Source organism: Medicago truncatula, chromosome 7 (genome assembly GCF_003473485.1).
Source record: "Medicago truncatula cultivar Jemalong A17 chromosome 7, MtrunA17r5.0-ANR, whole genome shotgun sequence".
In the NCBI taxonomy this organism is placed as follows: Eukaryota; Viridiplantae; Streptophyta; class Magnoliopsida; order Fabales; family Fabaceae; genus Medicago; species Medicago truncatula.
Window position 1 is genome coordinate 9939232 of NC_053048.1, and position 21243 is coordinate 9960474.

Below are 21243 nucleotides of genomic sequence, written 5' to 3' on the forward strand. Positions count from 1 at the left end.
TATATTCATGCGTCAGGTGCCCCATTGTAAATTCTTGGGTACTAGGCACCCCCGTCTGTGCGCTTGGGCGCATGTGAATGTGACGGGTGCTGAAAACGTCTATTTATTCACCTTTTTAGGTGTTTGCTTCTATGTAAGATGTCTTGGCACTTGGAAACATAATTCCTCCCTCTGTAACATATTTTGAGGCCTCTTGAATCTTCATTCTTTATCTTCCCAAGGACTTCACAAATCTTCAGATGTCTTGCTTAGCCGATAAGCATGATTTCTTCGTGCATTTACAACAAAACATCCTAAAATTGCTATGTTTCGGGAAGATTAGAATTACAGCCTCAAATTAGCCGATATGAATCCTCACACCAAAGAACATATGAGCATTTTAGAACAACTAATTCAACATTTTTTTTATTAATTTTCCAATACTTATGAAAAAAGGGGTCCTAGTAATTTAATGTTTGGCTTGGAGATAAATTCTTTTTTTTTAAACGACAAATTTATGCACGACGAAAATATGCAAGAAGCAACAAAACTCGCAGGCAAAAAGGAAAAAAGATACAGAGAGATGCCGTAAATATAAAGAACACCCAAAAACATAAAAAACCCAGAACCAAGTATTAAACAATTAGTGAGGCTGAAGTATACAAACAACAGACTGAACGCATACCCCTGCCTCACACCCAAAACACCCAAACATCCACCCCAACAAGAGCAGAACCTCAAAATTGTTGCTGGACCACTTTCCTCTCAAGGCACGCATGAGGATTCCAACACCATTCGTAAAATAGACATGCCAGCACGTGCATCCTACTCAAGAACCACCTCCAAGACAACATTTTAATCTCCTCCACCAAGTCTTCAACAATATAATTTTGCCCTTTAAAAATCTTGTCGTTTCTGACTCTCCACAACACCCAAATGGTTGTATGCCAAATCAACCATAATCCTTTTTTTACCTCCTTTCTTTCTCCCCCACTCCAACACTCCCAATGCACAAAGAGATTTGGAAGGGTTAGAAAAACTACTTCCATAAATTTTTAGACACTCCTTTTTCATCCTCCCCCCACACCTCTGCGCAATGAACCAACCCCTCCAACCTAGAGTAAGCCAACTTCATCGAAAAAAAATTCCACTATCTTCTAGCTTCCACCTCCACACATCCTCAAGTTGAGACCACCTCATGCCATCTAAATCCTCCCTAAGACTTAAAAGCACCTCCTCTTCCCACATAAAAAGATGTCTTCGTCAATTAAACCTCAAATATGTACCCCCACCTCCATCACAACCCCCACTTCCCCCACCTACACCTCCTTTTGGTTTGAAATCGAATAAAGCCGAGGATATTTATCCCGTAAACATCTATCCCCTCTCCACTTATCATTCCAAAAACTTGTCGTAAAACCATTTCCCACCTTTCGCTCCACTTTCGAATTAAACCAACTCCTTCAACCAATAATTAAATTTGTGTTCTCCCAAACCATTGAAATCGTTAATCCAATTTTAGTTTCTTTTGCAATATAAACCTCCATGTGGTGCGAACTGGTTCTGCTATAGGGTTCGAGTTCAACCATTTTGGTTTGAGATGTTTTTGTCTTGCTGTGATGAATATCGTTGGAACTTGAATGAGCAAGATCCGTGACTTGGAGAACTTTTGAATGGTTGAGATGGTAGGTTTCTGTGTTTTACCACATAATAGTCTAAATGTCAGTTGGAAATTCACATTTTGTTTGGAAACTTTTTAAGTGTATGTTTGGTATCACAGTGGGTGTGCCAGAATCACAACGATCCATCGTGATTTTAAAGCATCAAAGGTGAGTTGTCGTTATTCTGACGTACATACCATGATACCAAACATAAGCTATGTAATTTCGTTGGTCAAACTACTTTTAGCCTCAAACGTCTCTTTATGTGATGTTATTCAAATGCAGTCGGTAAGATTTTAGTAGTCTGATGAAAATTGAAGGAGAAAATTTTACGTTGATTATATTTAAGAATAATTAAAATTTTAACTTAAAAACTCAAATTTATGATCTTGATCGATGGTCTAGATCTGATCAACTGCATGCAGTCAACTACACTCAATCCAAATCCACCTTATAAAAAATATTTCCGTTTGCAATTTTTTTGTCTTTCGTACAAGTGTGTTTTTAAGTTTGCACTATTTTTGAATAAAAAAAAGCTTTTATTAATTTTGTAAATCTTTGAACAATGAGGTCCGAATGGGATTATGGAAACAAATAAACTACTCACTCAGTTGCCAATTATAAGTAAATTTTACTTTTTAGGTTCATTCAGTAACAATTAATGATGTATGTAGTTCATATTATATACCACATACATCATTAATTAAATGAATCTAAAAAGTTAAATTTGCTTATAATTAGAAACGAAGGGAATGAGTTTCGTATTGAAAATAATACTCTATTTTTTACATTTTTAAATGCTTTATTACACAATTTTTCAAAGAAAAATGTTTGATTGCACAAGTTTCAAGATTTTTTTTTACAAATACACGAGTTTCAAGATATTTTTACGATATTTTGTCAAATATATATATATATATATATATATATATATATATATATATATATTTACTAAATTTGTTTTCTTAACTAATGTTCCATAGACATTCATTTAAATTTCTTTTTATAGACAAATACTTGTAGCTAGTAATTAGTTGGATAGTATATTATATTTTCTCTGTTAGATTCATATTCAGACACTCTCTAGGGGTTTGCATGGCTATGAGGAAGGGGATACTTTATTGTTACAACTTACAACGCTTAGTATATTGAGTGCTACTGATCTGAAACCATTTTAGGGTTGATCTGAAACCATTCTAGGGTTTCTCTATCTTTTTCCCAAATTAGGATAGTTCCTTCGTCATTAACATTTAACTAAGTAAGAAGTTCCAACTTCACATATCATTTACATTTAGATCAATCATCATTCATTCATATAATATTTATCGTTTAATATACATCATATAGGAAGGCATCAAATATAAAAGTATACATACAATACAAAACATAATTTTCTCCAAAATCATTTGTCGATAAAGCCATTAAAGATATATACAATGAAGTCATACATCTTGTAAAATTTACTAAAGATATTCAATTCGCATACAAAGACAATATAGTTGGTCCCATATCAAAATTTAAAGTAAGCAATTTAGAAAGAAAAAAAAACATTTCATTTAAACGTATCAACACAACACTTATGTAGTATCAACACAACACTTATGTAGAATTGCAGTTAATTAAACTAAGAATGGATAGTCATATGAAATATGAAAATTTTGAATATTTTGTTGCAGGTAATCAGCTTACATATCAATGAACATGATGCAAACGATCCCATCTAAAAAGTTTAATCCAAGAAATTATTAAAAAAAAAATGTATTGAACATATTGTAAGTAGTAGTTTTTAGTAAATTTTAGTTCATCTTGTAAATTTCCTTTTCATATGTGATGATACCTCATCATATGTGGTTTTTATATGTGTTTTGGAGTTTTTTCTAAGCATTTGAAGACAATATATAAAAGGTTTAGAGTGAGTTGCTCAGCGTTTTGAGAATGTTGTGTAATGTTTTGGTTTGAGTCGCTGCAATTCTATTTCTTCCTTAATCAGAAAACTACATAGGTGTTTTGAGTCTTTTATGGTTTAAATTAGGTTTGTCAAGTCTTTTTATTGCATTAATGCATATAGATTATGAACAATTGTGTTTTTATGAAATTTTGTTTTTCCTCTTAAAAAAATAAAATTTGGATTTTGATTAAAATTATTATCATTTTAATTAAAAGTATAAGTGTATATATTTTGCATTTTGTATTGTAACAAACTATACTTATCTTTTTCAATGACACCAACAACATAGCAAATATATCCTTAAAAAAATAATATAGAAAATATAAGCTCTTTTTTATCATATACAACACTGTTCTTTTTTAATTAATAATTTAAATATAATTTTAAAAGGATGAAGTAGTAAATAAAATAGTTTAAATGAAGGGTAAAATAGGAAATAAAAAATACATCTCAAACTCATGTATTTTATTTGTATATAGTATATGATATGTCCAGTGACGATCATGGATCTTGAACGGTCGTTCACGATGCTCTGGTTTGACGGAGGTTGAGTCTTCACGGTGGAGGAGAAAGGTGCATCCGGGCACGTTAGCACTTCAATACTGAGGCCGATATCTGAGAGAGGTAATTATGTGTATAATATGGTAAAAGTGAATTGTACATTGAGGGTGACGCTGAGTCACCCACATATATGTGCGAAGAATGCTAACGACTTTCGCGAAATGTGGCGTCATCTTATAAGGCCGTTGGTGATGACGTGGATGATGGAGATGGAATCCAGGCATGTCCATGTGCGGTAATCCGCACAATGCTTTCTGTGCACCTCCATTGTATTTGGCCTTGCATGTCTTGGGCTTTGGCTTATTCGGCCTTCTATTATATGGTGACCCGACCTGCAACAATATAGATATAATCATTGTTACAACCTAATAACTTCGCGCGTGAGGACATTTTATTGGGTCTGATATTCAAACTTGGGTCACCATATTTTATCTCGCCGTATATGGCGAGTTAATTAATAAAAATAAAAATATTTGAAAAAACACTTTTTTTAAGAAAAACTCCAAAAAACAATTATCTTTATGAGTAAAAATAATGTCCTTATGAGAGATTATTTGAACTTATTCGTCTCATATATAATTGTGTTTATGAGGGAGAGACAAAAATGTGTTTTGCACTCATTTTCTCTTCACCATGGTATTATTTCCATTTTTTCCATTTTTCTGGTATTATTTTGAATGAGACATATTATGATACAAAAGGATGTTGTACTCTTTTACCTTCACTAGATTTTTTCCATTGGGGTTTTATATGGTAAGATTTTAACGAGGCATATCCTCCATAGACATCCAAAGGGGATGTTATGAATATCATAAGTGGGTGTACACAAACACTTTATACTTATCTCTTAAGTAACACTATTTTACTTATCTCCTAAGTGACACATTCTTGTACTTATCCTTTAAATATTTAACTCTTAAGTTATATCACTGTACTTCTCTATAAATAGAGATCACATGTAACATATTTGTAACGCCACAAGAAAATAATAAAATCTTCTAATTTCTTTCACTTTCTCTCTCCATCTCTTTTTTTGTTTTTTTGGTAGATAGAAGAGATGGTAAGGCCATCATAAACTCACACACACAAAGTGGAGGTACCGGAGTTCGAACCTCGGTCATGATGTCCGGCCTAACAATTTTGATATTTTTGTCAGTTAAGCTAGGACTTATGAGACCTCTCCTTCTCTATTTCTCTTTAATCTTGTTATTATTCAAAAAGTTTCATATTAATTTTAAACTTTTTAAAATAGTTCCTTCAGTGTTTTTTTTATTAAAAAAACTGCCATTAAAGACCATTGACAACCATAAATTAGCACCTTTAACAAAAAACTTTTTTTGACCAAAATCTTTAAAAAAAACAATGTAAATCAGAAGTTAATTAAATTTAATGTTCTAATTTTTTTAAGGGTAATGCTTTAATTTTTTTTTTATTCAAGCATAGTTATATTTTCATTTAGATTTATAGACGGTCCTTTAAATATTTCCATCATTTCATTAAATATTTTAAACTTTTTATTTATGAATCACTCATTAATTTTATTTAAAAATATATTTTTGTTAACAAATAAGATTTCATAAAAATGAGACTAAATATAAAATTGAAAGAGTGGTCATCTTTTTATTATTTTTGAAGGGAGAATAGTCATGTTACACAATGCTCAAAACATACCAGCAGAAAATAATTAAAAAAATATACATTTTCTTAACAACAACCACTAAACGTGCATGTATGAGAACTTTACAATGACAAAAAAGTGTGAATTCGTTGGGAATAAAAAAAAACTTCATCATTTTGTAGGGACGAAAAACATATTTAAATCTTTATAACTGGATTTTTTTTTTTTTTGTTAAAAAAAATAAAAAATTGGATAGCTTTAAAAATTTAAAATATATATTTTATTTATAAATAGTCAAGTTAAATGTTTCGTATAGAAAGAAAAACAAAAAAAATTAAAAAATTTGAAGAAGGAAAATATATATATAAATTAACTTTGGTGATGGAGTGAATGTATCTTTTACCAATTTAAGATAGTACGTCAGAGAGAGAAGTAATTTATTTAAAAAATATTTATTATTTTAATATTGAATCATAATAGTTTATAATATAATTTAATAATTTTTTTACTTCTGCTTGAAGTTTGTGTAAAAGTTAGTACTTCCTAAAGTTGTGATTATTAGTTGGCATTATAATGTCATATAGAATATCTAATTCATATAACTATTTATGAAATAAAATGATAAATACTTTATAATAATTGTGTCTCTGACAATCAATCAATGTTTGTATCCGGCAAGTCTATTCTGGATAACGCAATGGTAGCGTTCAAGGTTGTTCATTATATAAAAGTTGATATATGCAAACAGAACAACAATGTGGCACTTAAATTGGATATTAGTAAGGTTTATGATTATTGGGTGTACCTAAAGAAGGTGATGTTGAAGTTGGGAATATTTTTATGTGTGTTGAGTTTGTGGAATATTCTGTGATTGTTAACAATAATTTTGCTGGCCAAATTATTCCGGGGAGAGGTCTGCACCAAGGCAATCATCTTTCTCCATATATTTTTATCCTTTTTGCGGACGGTTTGTCAATGTAACACCCTGTTTTCCCAACTTATAAATTTCATAAAATAATCAGAGTAAAACATCACATAAACGAGATATCACACTTCTCAAAAATCTTAAATAGATAAATAATAATAATTTATCCTTCATCAACAAAATAGCAGCGGAATTAATTCAACATCATAAAAAGTCTTGGCACGCAGGCCTCATCAAAATATCTCACAAATTCAATTAAGCAACTTATTCATAAATCAATACGTAAAGGAACAAGAAATAGCCACAAAAGATCACATCCTGTTACGTATCAGAGCACCTAAAGGACACAGTGAGGGATAACCACTCACGACAGCAACTCCAGCTACTTAAACTTGATCACCTGCAAGTTACTCATACGAAGAGCAACATTTCCAAGTAGAAGGGGTGAGATTCACAGAACAATAATATTAAGTATATAATTCAACAATTATATTTAACAACATAATAACATCTTGTCATTCATCATTGATAATAATATATCATAAATCACTTCGTTCATAATAATCACAACTTCACAACTTATCATGTTCGACTCAACAATGCAACTATGCAACTTAGACCTCTTATATGCATGTGGTACCAATACAAGGCATCATGCCCCCATCGCTATTTGAGTATTAATATACTTCCAGGGCATCAAACCCCCATCGCTATTTTGAGCTAAAGCTCCAACGTGTTGAGTACAAAGCTCCAGGGCATCAAGCCCCCAACAATGAAATGCTAATGCATGGACTCGACCTCTTAAACATCTTAATTCGACAACCTCTTATATAATCCAATAATTTGGAACATCATCATCTTCATCAACTTAGACCGACTCATGCAGCTTAGTTAAATAACAACAGTAACATAGGCAGTATACAATAACAGCATGACATAATAATATCAATTGCAATTCATCAACATCTTAAATATTCAAATATTCTTCAAGTAATGCACATAACACTATATCACATCATAATCAACATCAACACATCTTAAACAGCTTCACAGATTATAATTAACATCCTCATTAAGTCTTAATGCTATCCCAAGGTTCAACTCTCGACAACTCTTGCAACAAAGGTCGCAAAATCTAACAAGGCACTCTGTTTCTGGGTCACTCGCGAGGCGAGAGCCTCTCCTCGCCGTGGCGAGTTCAGGTCAGAATCCCACAAGTTTCATTCTACAATCTTTCCAGGTTCAATCTCATCCTACATTCTTTCCTAATCATTATTAGACATGTTCAGGCACTCAAAAGCATCTAAGGATCAACTCAAAAGTCAAAATCATGAAATCTTGCATGCTCTCTGGTCAAGCTCGCTAGGCGAGTTCATCTGCTCGCTATGGCAAGCTGCGACGTGCAACTCGCGAGGCGGGGAAAGGTTGCTCGCGAGGCGAGCGATGAAGTTCATCACTCGCCGTGGCGAGGATTGTAACGCCCACTTTCGTTTAATCGTTATTTGATCGAGTTTAGGCAATTATATTATAATTATATAATATATGCATGATTTTGATATGTTTTGATGATTTGTGGTGATTTTGATGATTTGATTGATGACGTGATAAGTTATGAGTTTTGGAGGATTTGATAAGATTAGAGAATTTATTTTATTGTTAAATAAAATAAAGATTTGAAAATAATATAAAATATTTAGTTGAGGGCTGTTTTGATATTTTAGATAGTTTTGGGGGTGAAAGTGAGATAAGATAAGTAATTTGGAAGAGATATAAATAGGATAGGACCTAATATTTTCGAAACTCATTGTACGTGAAAACTTTTGGAAAAGGGAGAAAAGCTTAGAAGGGAGAAGAGCATAGAGAGGGCTGCGATTTCTTCATAACCAGGTAAGGGTGAGACTAATAATTCAATAATGTTAATTACTGTAATTCTGATGATTAGTTGACAAAGTTAGGATTGATTTAGAGAAGTTTTGGAATTAGGTTAAAACCCTAAAAAATTGATGATCAAACGGTAAAACTTGTTAGATTGATGAAAGAACCGTCCTTTAACCTTAGAATATGTTTAGGATGAATTATGGAATCAAAATTAGGCTTTGAACCATGTTGTGTGATGGATTTTTGAGAAAAACCCTAGTCTGCCCGTGCTTCTGTTCATCGCTCGCCACGGCGAGTGATGATCCTCGCCTCGCGAGTGATGAACTTCATCGCTCGCCACGCGAGCCCCCTTTCCTTCGCCTCGCGAGTTGTTTGGTGCAACTCGCCATGGCGAGCAAACTTTCCTCGCCTCGCGAGCTTAGGCAGAGTGCATGTCATATTTCGTGTTTCGACCTTTTTAGTTGAATCTTGTATGCCTTTGAGTACCTGAACATACCTAGTATTGATTAGGAATGAATGTAGGATCAGAGGGAACCCAGAACAACCTTAGTTTGGGAGTTGAGTGGTACTCGCCATGGCGAGTAAGTACTCTCGCCTCGCGAGTACAACCAGGATGAGCTTGTTTATGTGTTTATGCGATCTGTGTCGCACTTGTTGATCAAGAGTGAACCCCTAACTGGTAATGAGACCTAGTGATGTCGTTTAATGCAGACTGTAGAGTTGTTTAAGTTATATTAATATTAATTGAATATGAACTATTGTATTGTATATTCATGCAAGATAAGAAGATGTGATAATGATACAAATTATGTGCTTTGATATAATGATATCATCTTGTTATGTGACCTGTTTATGCTGCTTCCGTTATTTAACTAAGTGCATAATTATATGATGAAGTTTAGCTCCAAATTATTGGATGCATGTTGATAAGTGATTACGATGTTTTGTTCATATGTGTCCATGCATAGCATATCATTGAGCTTAGTCCTCACCACGAATATTAGGAGCTTTGTCCTCCGCACGTTTTATAGGAGCTTTGTCCTCCGCACGATTAAAGTATATTAATACTTATGATGACGATTGGTACCACATGCATATAAGGAGTCTAGGAGCATTGTCACATTGTCATGATTAAGATGCCTTGTTGATGATGAATGAATATGTGATTACGTGATAAGTGTTCATTGATTATGTTATGTTGTTTATAATGATTGGATATATGATTACGTGATAACTGTTTAGCATTTATGCAAAGTTAATAATGGAATGATTATGATGTTAATTTATGATTCGCAATTACATTGATTAATGTTATTTTATTATGAAATCTCACCCCTTCTGCTTGAAAATGTTGCCCTTCGTATGGGTAACTTGCAGGTGATCGTGCTTAGTGTGCAGTTGCTTCTGTGAGTAGCCTTGCCTCACTGTGTCGTCTAGGTCGCTCTGATACGTAACGGGATGGGGTTAATGCTATAACATGCTTCATTCTTTTACGTGAACTGCCATGATAATTTATGCTTTGATAAACTCTTTTGAGATACTTGTTGGGCCTGCGTGCCAAAACGTTTATGATTTATGTTTATGATTTTCCGCTGCAAATGTTTAAGATATTGGTTAAATTATTATTTAACTGTTGGATTACGTTATATGTGATATCCCGTTGCTTGATGCTTACTCTGATAAATGTTATGCTTTTAAAGAAATTTTAAATATTGGGAAAACGGGGTGTTACAAGGATCATAGCTCGGGAGGCGAGCGATGAATGTCGCTACGGGCAGAAGTGTAGTTTTTATGAAAAATCATCAACTCTCATGGTTTTAAGCCTAATCTTGATTTCATAATTCATCATAATCATTATCTAAGGTCTCGGGACAGTTTCTACATCATTCTAACAATTTTTCACCGTTTAATCATCAATTCTACCAATTTGACCTAAATTCCGATTCCTCTTAAACTCATCCTAATTCATGTTAAATGTAACCGTTGATTCACAGACTTAATAGAATTGCAAAGTTAGTCTCACCCTTACCTTATAGATGAAAATCGCAGCCTCTAGGTCTTCTCCCTCTTCTCTTGGCTTTTTCTCCCTTTTCTCCAAAATTGATCGTACGTACGTTATGTTTTTCTAAACTAGGTTTCCCTATTTATATCTCCTCCAATTATCTTATCTTATTTCTCTTTCTCCCCCAAAACTCTCTAAAATCTCAAAACAACCCCTAAACTCAATATTTATTTTATTTTCAAATCTTATTTTATTAAACAATAAAATAAGTCACAACTCCTCATAAAATCACATACCATCACCTCAATCACATAAACCTCTTAAATCATACATATATCATATAAATATAATATAACTCGTCTAAATAACTTCTAGACTCAATTAAATAATTAAATAATTCGAAACGGGCGTTACAGTCAACATTAATTCATGGTGCCTAGAGGAGGGGAGATTTACATGGTATGTGTCTTTGTGATAATACACCAGTGGTGTCTCATTTGTTATTCACAGATGACTGTTTTTTGTTTTTTAGGGCAATTGAAAATGAGGTTCAAGTGAGGAAAGTAGCGCCAGGCCAGGCTATAAGCCTTCCCAAGTCTGAGATTTATTATAGTTCGGCAGTTGAGCAACACATGCATGCTCTGTCATGCAAATCCTTGGCGTCCGAACGGTATTGGCCACTGACAAGTACTTGGGCTTGCCTTCTATGATAGGTTGAAATAAAAGCAACATTTGGTTATATGAATGATAGAATATGGCACAAAATTAATTCGTGGAGCAACAAATGGTTGTCTAAAGAAGGACGTGAGGTAATGATAAAATTTGTGTTACAAGATATACCTTCTTATGTCATGAGTATTTTTCTTCTACCTAAAATGTTGATTGATGAAATAGAATAAAAATATTATGAATGGTTTCTGGTGGGGTAACGGTGGAGCAGCTACAGGAGCATTTGATGGATGTCCTGGGATAAACTATCTATTCACAAAATTCATAGAGGAATGAGTTTTAAGGACTTAGCATCTTTCAATGCTACCGTGTTAAGTAAACAGGGGTAGAAAATTCAAACAGATGTTGATAGCCTTGTGACAAGACTATTTAAGGCCAAATATTTCGCACATACTGATTTTTTTGGATCAAATATTGGTACAAATACGAGCTACGTTTGGGGTAGCATTTTTAGTGCAAAGAATGTTGTTAATCATGGAGCAAGGTGGTGTATTGGTACAAGCGCAAGGATTCCTTTGATGGGGCACCCGTGGCTACTAAATGGGGAGTGTATCACAACTTCTTAGACATGGCATGTTCAATTCCATTCAATTTGTGTTAATGAGTTGATTGATCAAACAACTAAGACTTGGAAAGAGCAACTAGTTCATTACCTTTTTGATCAGCATACCGCATGTTCAATTCTCAATACTCCTATTTTTCCTCAAGTCACAAAAAATGCATAAGTTTGGAAAGGTGAGAAGAATGGAAAGTATTCTGTTTGTAGCTCTTATCGAATTTGCACTGAAAATACCAGAGACACATCTTACTTACGATGTCTGGGTCATTGAAACTCGCTATGGAACATCAAATCTCCCCCGAAGGTTAAGAATCTTGTTTAGATGGTGTGCGGTGGTTGTTTTCCTACACGTGTGTGCCTTGTTAGTAGAGGAGTTACTTGTCCCACTGAGTGTGTTGTTTGTAGTGCAGATGGTGAAGATTATGTGTATGCATTGTTTATGTGCTCCTAGGCAACTCAGGTGTGTGGTTTATGGAATGTGATAGAGCACACTTTGAGTTTGTATGATGAGCCCGCTGTTGTGGTTTATTGTATACAAAATCTCCAACCAACACAATGCTCCCTTTTTAGAACGATCCTTTAGATTCTTTGGAAGCGTAGAAATTTAAAATTGTGGTAGAGAATCCATGAAACAAATACCCAAGTAGTTGAACGTGATGTGCATATTCTAGAAGATTGGAAGCTTGTGCAGGAGATGAGACAAAGTGATAGGACAACCGTAGCGCAGCCTCAACCAAGACGAAACCGTACACACACTCATACATGGAAGAGACACGCACCTGGTAGATATAAATGCAATGTTTATGCTTCTTTTTCATCTAATCATAATAAAGCTGGTTTAGGAATGTGCATCCATGATTCTGATGGTAGATTTGTTCTTGTGAGAACAACATGGTTCTCTTCATTATGTTAGGTTGAGGTAGGCGAAGCATTGGGTCTTTCTCAAGCATTGTCGTGGGTAGCTGAGTTGGGCTTTGATGGTATGGATTTCTTTCTTGATTCTAAAATAGTTGTAGACGCTTCCGATGGTGGAAATAAACACAATACTAAGCTTGACATTATTATTCAGCATTGTAGGCAAGTTGTTAGCAATTATTTTCACAATCATGTGGTTGAGTTTAGCCGGAGGCAAGTAAATGGGGTTGCTTATGAATTAGCCCAGGAAGCCCCATTAAATGGTAGCTCCAACTGTTTATTGATGTCCCGCTATGTATCTATGATTTATTATCTAATGAAATGCTATGAATGGTTTTCCTTCAAAAAAAAAAAACTTAATAATATTAATAATTTAATAGAGTAATAAAATAAATTGGTGAAAAGTCAATGAATAATAATAATTTACAAATAAAATAATTTTTTTTAATATTAAAAATTCAGATTTCTTTGTGTACATAGGGATTAACATGTGATAATTTTATATTCAAACTACGATACAATTATATATATATATATATATATATATATATATATATATATATATATTACATCATCACTTAGATAGATAAAACCTCCCCTAGCAAAAAATGGACAGATAAAACCCAAAAATTAAACTGATAAAATTGAATGCTTATCCTGTAATATCACCTACTCAATATACGACAAACTTTTCTCCTCAATTGATCTCAATGAAGAACATTGCGTCGTTTGTAAGTCCTATAGGTGCTTCTATCAAATCTAGCACCACTACACAAAGCATGTCATCCATGGAACGCCTTGTTATTGAACTCAGCAATCCTGATCTCAGGGAAAATGCTCTTCGTGTTCTCTCCAAGGTTTTTACCAATCTATTTTTCTTTGTGCATTTTTAATATCTTTCATGGAAATCTCAAGAAATCCAAATCTTTGGAGAAGTTGTGATACTCTGAAACTGTTATTTAAATTGTTTGTTCGCTTCTTTGTCAACATTGATTCAAATTTTGATACACTGCACTGTCACACTAGTTCTGGTAGACTTATTAATATTTTATTTTGTCATTTTTGGGTATTTTTGGGGTCTAAAGATGAGATTCAAGTCATAATTGAGTTAAAAGTGTTCATTTTTATTGTATCATGGCTGAAATTTTTTTATTCTTTTTAAACTAAATAAATAATTTTTCTATATATTTGAAAATTTGTTTCAATTTTAACGTATGTTAATCATTGTGAATTAGATGAATTGATCTCTTTTAATTTGTTACAAAATTGCACTAGTTGGTGTCATAATTGACAAAAAAAAATTGATATTGTTATTGTGTAATTCTTTATTTCGTGGGTAATGTTTATGTTAGACTCTGTGAATCTGTGAAGCATAAAAAGGTGTAAGAAAGAGATGATTAGAAAGGAAATATAGAGAGTGAAAGTAAGAATATGATAGTTAACAGGATGAAATGAAATAGGACAAAAGAAACAATAGACATTTTTGAACAAAAAAGAAACAATAGACATAAAATGTTATATGATATATAAGAAGAAAAAAAATTAACTTGACTAATTGGACTCGAATTCACACAACTTAGCCAATCTGACTTTCATGATAGAAATCAAAAGTGATTTATGTTGTAACTTCAAAAATATAAAGAACTTGATGGTATGATTTTTTTTTAACAATTGAGGTCATTGATTGCAATGAACAATGTTGACAACATCAATTTCATTTGTCATAATATCTAGATTACCATCTCACATGCATATCACAATATTTTAGGATAAAGAATCTTGATCTTCGATAAAACGTTTTACATGTTCTCTTAAAGGTTTCTACAATTATTCTTTAAATTTTTTATTCTATTTTTCACGTCTTTCCCTTAACACACACATGTAATCCAACTCTTCGAGGAATTGTCTAGCACTGAACTAAATGTGCTCATTTCTCAACATATATTTGACCTATGATATGTTTTATTGTGAGACTATGCCCTTTTAGTAGACTTAGTCACATTTGATTGTGATTTTAATTTCTTTATATGATATTTTGGATAACTATTATTTTTTGGATAACCAGAATGAGATTCTAGTCATATACTTGAATAAATAATCTTCATCATTTAGAATAATAGTGAGAATATGAACATTTTCATTTGGTTTTTGTCTAAAAAAAAATGATATATTTATATAACTTGAAGTATTCTTCCCATTTCAATATATGTTAATCATTATTAGTTGGTTGAGAATAATATCTTATTAGGTGTTATGGAATTGCACTACTTGATATCTAAAATTTAGAACTTTTATTCTATTTTTGAACTTTTATATTACAGTTTGCTTAGTTTTCGATAATGTTGCTCAAACTCATGCAATTAATACTTTATTTTTCATTTTTTAAGTTTCAAAGGATCAGGTTATTTCCAGAACTTGCTCCTTTATTATGGAATTCTTATGGTACTATTGCAATACTTGTACAGGTATGTAATATGTGACTGACATTATATTCCATCAGCTAGTTGATGTTCTTTGCTTTAGTACCTCTGGCAAACTATTTCACTTGTTTGTAATACTTTTAGAGATTGATCATTTGTTACTAAGGAAGATTTTTTTTAAAATAATATTGTGCATGTGTCTTAACTTGGATAGAAAAAAGTTATTATGCATTTGGCGAAAAACACAACAGTAGTGGTTGAAAATAATATATGTTGTTCTTTGTCGTATTTACAAACATAATTTCCTTGTTTTTTTAGCTTATGAATTTGTCTATTTCTGACTATTTGCTTGTATTCTACCGTTTAATTCTTTCACCAATTTATGTTTATGTTTTCAACTTTTACTATTGAACGTGAAAAAACATTATTTATTTTCACAATTCAAACAAAAGAGACATGATTATAAGAGAGAGTTGGAAATTAAATGGTGATGTTATAATTCAATTAAGAAGTTTTTTTAAAATTTTCCAAGAGGTTGTAGCTCACTAGTAATAGTTTAATATTGTGACATCAATGGAATAAGTTCAAATCTTCTCAAACGGTTGTTAAATGACAATAGGTGTGGCTCTTATCAATACTTTTCTTCTTGATTGTTTAAGTTTAATAGTACTTTACAAATGTGCTTATTGATTTCCATACACTTATCAGATAGTGATAATTTTTCCAGGAAATAACTTCAATATATCCTACTATCCAACTGTTGAATCTTACTCAGACACAATCAACTCGAGTGTGCAATGTTCTGGCACTACTTCAGGTGCGATAAGTTTGTCATAATGAGTGTTGAATATTGTGTTTAACATATGGAAACTTTCATTATACCCATAAAATACTTGAAAATCAATCATGTTAAAACAACTACATCCACAAATAATATACCTTCTTTTCATGTAAAAAAAAAAATATGAAACTAATTCCTCTAGCACTTTTCTCTCATGTTTTCTTTACAGTGTGTGGCATCTCACCCTGATACAAAAATGTCATTTCTCAATGGTAATGTCAAGTTTCTTCTACTTCTTAATTGTTCTAGATTTCTATTTACTCTATTACTTAGCAAGTTAACAACATTCGATAATGATATACTAAATTTTATATTTAGAATAGTTGTTTTTATTTTGAGTGTGCTATGGACGTATACAAAATTAATAATTGAACTTTCTTTCATGTCATATGAGTAATACTAATGTGAAAGAGTGCTCTGAATAAGAGTGATCAATTTGAATTCTCTACGGCTAGTTAGATGTAGTCAATTGTAGGAAATTAGACTAAAATTCAAAAAATTATACAAGAAAAAATTATTCTTTTATTTATATGAACTTACCTTTTTTTAATTATTTGCAGCTAGCATGCCTTTATATTTTTATCCATTCCTTCAAACAACAAGCGAGTTAGCCCAATTTGAGCATTTAAGACTTGCTAGTCTTGGAGTCATCGGTGCGTTGGTGAAGGTATTACATTCTTGTTGATCATGTATTTTGATACACTTGACTTGATGTTAATAATTTTTATGGTGATACCCATAACAAACATAAAAAAGATTATAGATATTAAATATAATGTGCAAAAAATCTTGTGATGTGAAACTATATTTGGTAGTGTCTTATATATGTTATTAAATAAGAGTTTCATAATTAAATATTGATTACATTGACACAAAAACCAATTTATTGGTAACTTATGGCAAACATTTAGTTGTTTTAAAAACTATCTACTTTTTGTGAAAATTGAACATGTTTTTACAAATACTTCTTATAATTATTTTTATAATGTGTTTAGGGTCACTTGTATTGCCTTTAAAAGTAGTTTTTTGCTGCAGTGAATATTTAGTTTACTTGCAATCTTATCGTGCTCTTGGTATGTTTTCAACTATATCTATTAAGTTTTACATTCATTTCCTTGAAAATACATATCAGGAATTTGGGACATACAAATCTAATTTGTTAAGATCAGTTTATCTATATTGTGAGGGATTTAAAATTCCTAACAATTTTCTTTTTTTTAAAAACCTTATAAATTGACTTTATGTTTTATTTTTTATTACATACCATATTTATTTTTCCTTTGTTAATTATAATAATTTCCTTCTGTCGTACATGATAGTCACAGGTTAACACCAAAGAAAGCATAGATTTTCTTCTTAGAAGTGAGATAATTCCACTATGCCTATGCAATATGGAAATCGGCAAAGAATTATCCAAAACTGTTAGTTTCTCTATTCTTATTGTTTTACCAATTTATTTTTACAAAGTCTTTTGTTTATATGAATTTGACTTGGTTGTTATTTTCTTCTTAATTTTTTTGTCATTCACTTATGTTACTAATATCACCTAATCAAAGTTATCATCTCTGCAGGTTGCAACATTTATAATTCAAAAAATTATGTCAAATGATGATGGTTTGATTTATATTTGTGGAACAGCAGAACGTTTTTTTGCAGTAGTTCAAGTTTTTAACATGGTATTGGAAAGTGTTGGCAATCAACCTTCACATCGATTGATGAAACTTCTGATTCCATGTTATTCTCTTTTGTCTCAACATCATAGGTTGGTTAAGTTTCATAATCTTAAGTTCTCTTGAATAATCATTTTTTCTTCTTACAAGGATTTAGAAAAAAAATTCTTTCATATTAACACAGGGCTTGCAATGCATTAAAAAGGCGACTTCCAAATATGCTGAAAACTGTCAATACCGTCAATTGCCTTCGCGTAAGTACTTCTTGTGATATAACTAAATAAAAAATTGATTTAGAACTTTTTTTTATACACGTGATATGATACATATTAATATTACATACCTATTGAATGTGTATCATACACAAATGTGAAAATAACTATTAGTTTGTTACTCAACATTTTAATGGCATATATTTAAGATGAGATACCTCTTTAGCAAGTTTGGTGTCACACTTCTGGTTTTAGCAAAGTGAGTGTCCAACAAAAAGGAATCATATTTATGCATCAATTACAAGTTAAAAATATCATACCAAAAAATTACATCAACAACAACAATCATAATAGTTTGAATAATAATAATAATAATAATAATTCAAAATATAAAAAATTTATTAAATTAAAAATTGAATGAAACTTTTAATTATTCTTCAAATATATTTGTTATTGTCGAAATAGACCCACAAGCAAAAAGTTGTATAAATTTTAATATGTCTGATTTCATATATTGTATTTATATTAATTTATGTATAAAATTATTTTGAGTGTGCATGCATGTGTGTGTTATGATTTTAAATGTCTCTCAAAGTTTTGATTAACTAGTTTTCCTATTATTATGAGATATAAGATGGATTTAACAAATAAATTCATATTAAAACAGAATGCACATACTAGATTTTTTTTATACAAGAAACTCATAGTAAATAACTTCTAAGTTTATACTGTATTTTATAACCTTAGGATACTATTGGAAATTAAAGAAGCCTAGTGTAGACAGGAACATGAAACACTACGACTTGTTATTAATGAAAAAAAAATCTATTTTTTTTCTTGAAATTTTTGTTGTTTTAAAGCTAAGGAGATACTAAACTTTTGAAGAAAGAAATTGTGTGTCATTTTTCAAGAGAGATATCTCCATTATTTCAAAAGTCTCACTTATTTTAGTTGACAATTTAAAACAAATACATTATGTAATAAATTAATATAAAATTATTTTCACAAAGTAAATGAGGTTTAAATTGTTTATAAGTAGTGAGGATTTTGAGTCTATTGGTTTAAGCTTTTAGACCACGACCCTTCAAACTTAAGAAAACAAAATTGTTTACAATATTTTCACACTCTAATTAGGTCTATGCAAGAATCTAACATATAGTAATTAGAGAAGTTTAGACTCTTCAAATACTCAATTATAATTTTGGATAAATTTCAATTACCTTTATACGGAGGTAATTTACATTTTTCGTTTTGCATTATTTGACATTAGATATTGTTTTGATACATTCAGGAAGATGAAATAACTTGGAGTTGGGTAATGAAGTTGCATGAAAATATTGGGGTGAACCAGGTTCCCTTAGTACCAGGTGGTGGGAATCAATGATATTGCAAGGTCATGCTTATCTTTTTATTTGAGAACTTGATTTAAGTTAATAATTGCTTATGTATTAAGTTGTAATATTTACTTTGTGTTTAAACATGTTACTAGGTTGTTTTAACAAATTTGAATGTATTATTAATTATGGGATTCTTTTGTTTTAACCTCTTGATGGATGTTCAATATGATGTTACAATGGTGATTACTTGATTGATTTTGAGTCTTTGTTCGAGTCAAATTAGTTATGGTTGTATTTTGATGACATCTCTGAAGTCTCAACTTCACAATCAATTGATTTTTTTTTTTTTTGTGATTTCTTTTCTGAGATTAGTCTCTTAGACACTCTTCCTTTTCAAACAAAAATGCACAAAATTCTAAACCATAAACGAGGTGAGTAATATTGATGGGGATTAACCATTAAAAATAGGTGAGAGACTTAAAAAGTTAAATACCCTTAGCATGCATATACTACCCCGAACTCAAATATAAGTAAAAAAAAAACAAAAAAAGTAGATATATTTAGTAGAAATTTAAATTAGATACATTTACTTTATTTGAGTTTTTGTTTATATTCGAGGTGCGAGGATATAAACCCGTCTCCTCTGCGTTCACTTCCCACGCCGAAACGGTAAAAACTTCGTTTAGTTTAAAATCTGATAATAAACCTTAAACAACTCAATCTCAAAGGCCACCTCTTTTTCATTCCTAAATACCTAAATCTCAAAGACAACTCGCAAATAGCATGTAACCTATGCTTCAAGCTGCTGCTTCAATCTCAAAGGTACCATAAACGTTTCCACAATAGTCAAAGAAGGATGCTGATGCAACAATAACTGGCTAGTGTTTTTTTAAGTAGCCAGAGGAACCGATGATGAAAGTGTTTTTACGGTTTGTTGAAACTTCACTGAAATTTTTCAAGTTATATGATTATAGTAAATGTGATCCATGAAAAATTGCAATCTAGCTTTACATTGAAGGAACGTTATTTATGTAACATTATTTATACTATAGTTAGACCTAATGATTTTTTTTTTAAAACTTATACATTTGATGGATCGACTAATCCGAAAGGTTCAATCCTAAAGACCTAATCAATTTAAATGTAATTATGAATCATTAAAATTGATTACAACCAAGCTAATTGAGGAAGTTGATAATATTGGTTAAAAGTCAATGGAAAAGTGCAACTAAAAAATAATAACAAATATATATATATATATATATATATATATATATATATATATATATATATATATATATATGAGCAGTGCTATTTAGCACGACTCAAATGACCCACGACAACACACGAGATTCAAATCGTCGGATGGCATACAATACATGGGAGGAGAGAGAATTAAAGCAGTGCTGCACATCATAATCCAAGGTTTATGCGCGTGTCGTGCGTTCTCGTGCATGTAATTGTGTCGTGTGAAGAAGCAATTTCCTATATATATATATATATATATATATATATATATATATATATGGGTTTTGCTAGAAGCCACCCATGAAGGTGTCTCTTAGCAATCCACACCTCAAGGTGTGATTTCCACTTTTTAGTTATAACTTTGATAAAAGACACCTTAAAAATTAGTTGGTGTCTTTTAGGAAATCCTCGTAGATTAACTTGCTAAAAGACATCTTCATAAAATGTGTCTTCTAGCAAAACCATATATATATATATATATCACCTTAGTCTTCTCCACGATCGTTGTCAGCAAAGAGTGATGCTTCATTTGTAGCTCGTCTCAGGGCGACCTAAAAAGTATCAGCGTGAGTTAACTACCATTGAAAAATGCCGAGCATGACTTAACTTCTACTGGGCCAAGGGAATGAGTAATTTTGAAAGAGAGAAGAGCAATTTTTTAACAAATAATGACAAGTCGTTATTAAAACATTATATTAATTTGATTCCACACCATCCTGCACATTATATTAATGAAAGAG

The 21243-nt window shown here is 31.5% G+C and overlaps 1 protein-coding gene across 3 annotated transcripts; it reads left to right on the plus strand.

The window, feature by feature from the left end:
* The first annotated feature begins 13389 nt into the window (after positions 1–13389).
* LOC112416797 (CCR4-NOT transcription complex subunit 9) lies at positions 13390–19498 on the plus strand. 3 transcript variants are annotated; one of them, XM_039827228.1, is made up of 9 exons: positions 13390–13632; positions 15163–15240; positions 15923–16012; positions 16206–16248; positions 16597–16703; positions 17362–17457; positions 17608–17798; positions 17891–17960; positions 19210–19460. In XM_039827228.1, exons 1-9 carry the CDS (start codon positions 13486–13488, stop codon positions 19300–19302), a joined length of 915 nt encoding a protein of 304 aa, XP_039683162.1. In that variant the 5' UTR covers positions 13390–13485; the 3' UTR covers positions 19303–19460. The 3 variants fall into 3 exon arrangements, with proteins under 3 accessions (XP_039683162.1, XP_024627301.1, XP_024627300.1); XM_024771532.2 differs by having other exon boundaries at positions 13392–13632; positions 17356–17457; XM_024771533.2 differs by lacking the exon at positions 17891–17960 and having other exon boundaries at positions 13391–13632; positions 17356–17457; positions 19210–19498.
* Positions 19499–21243: the final 1745 nt, after the last annotated feature.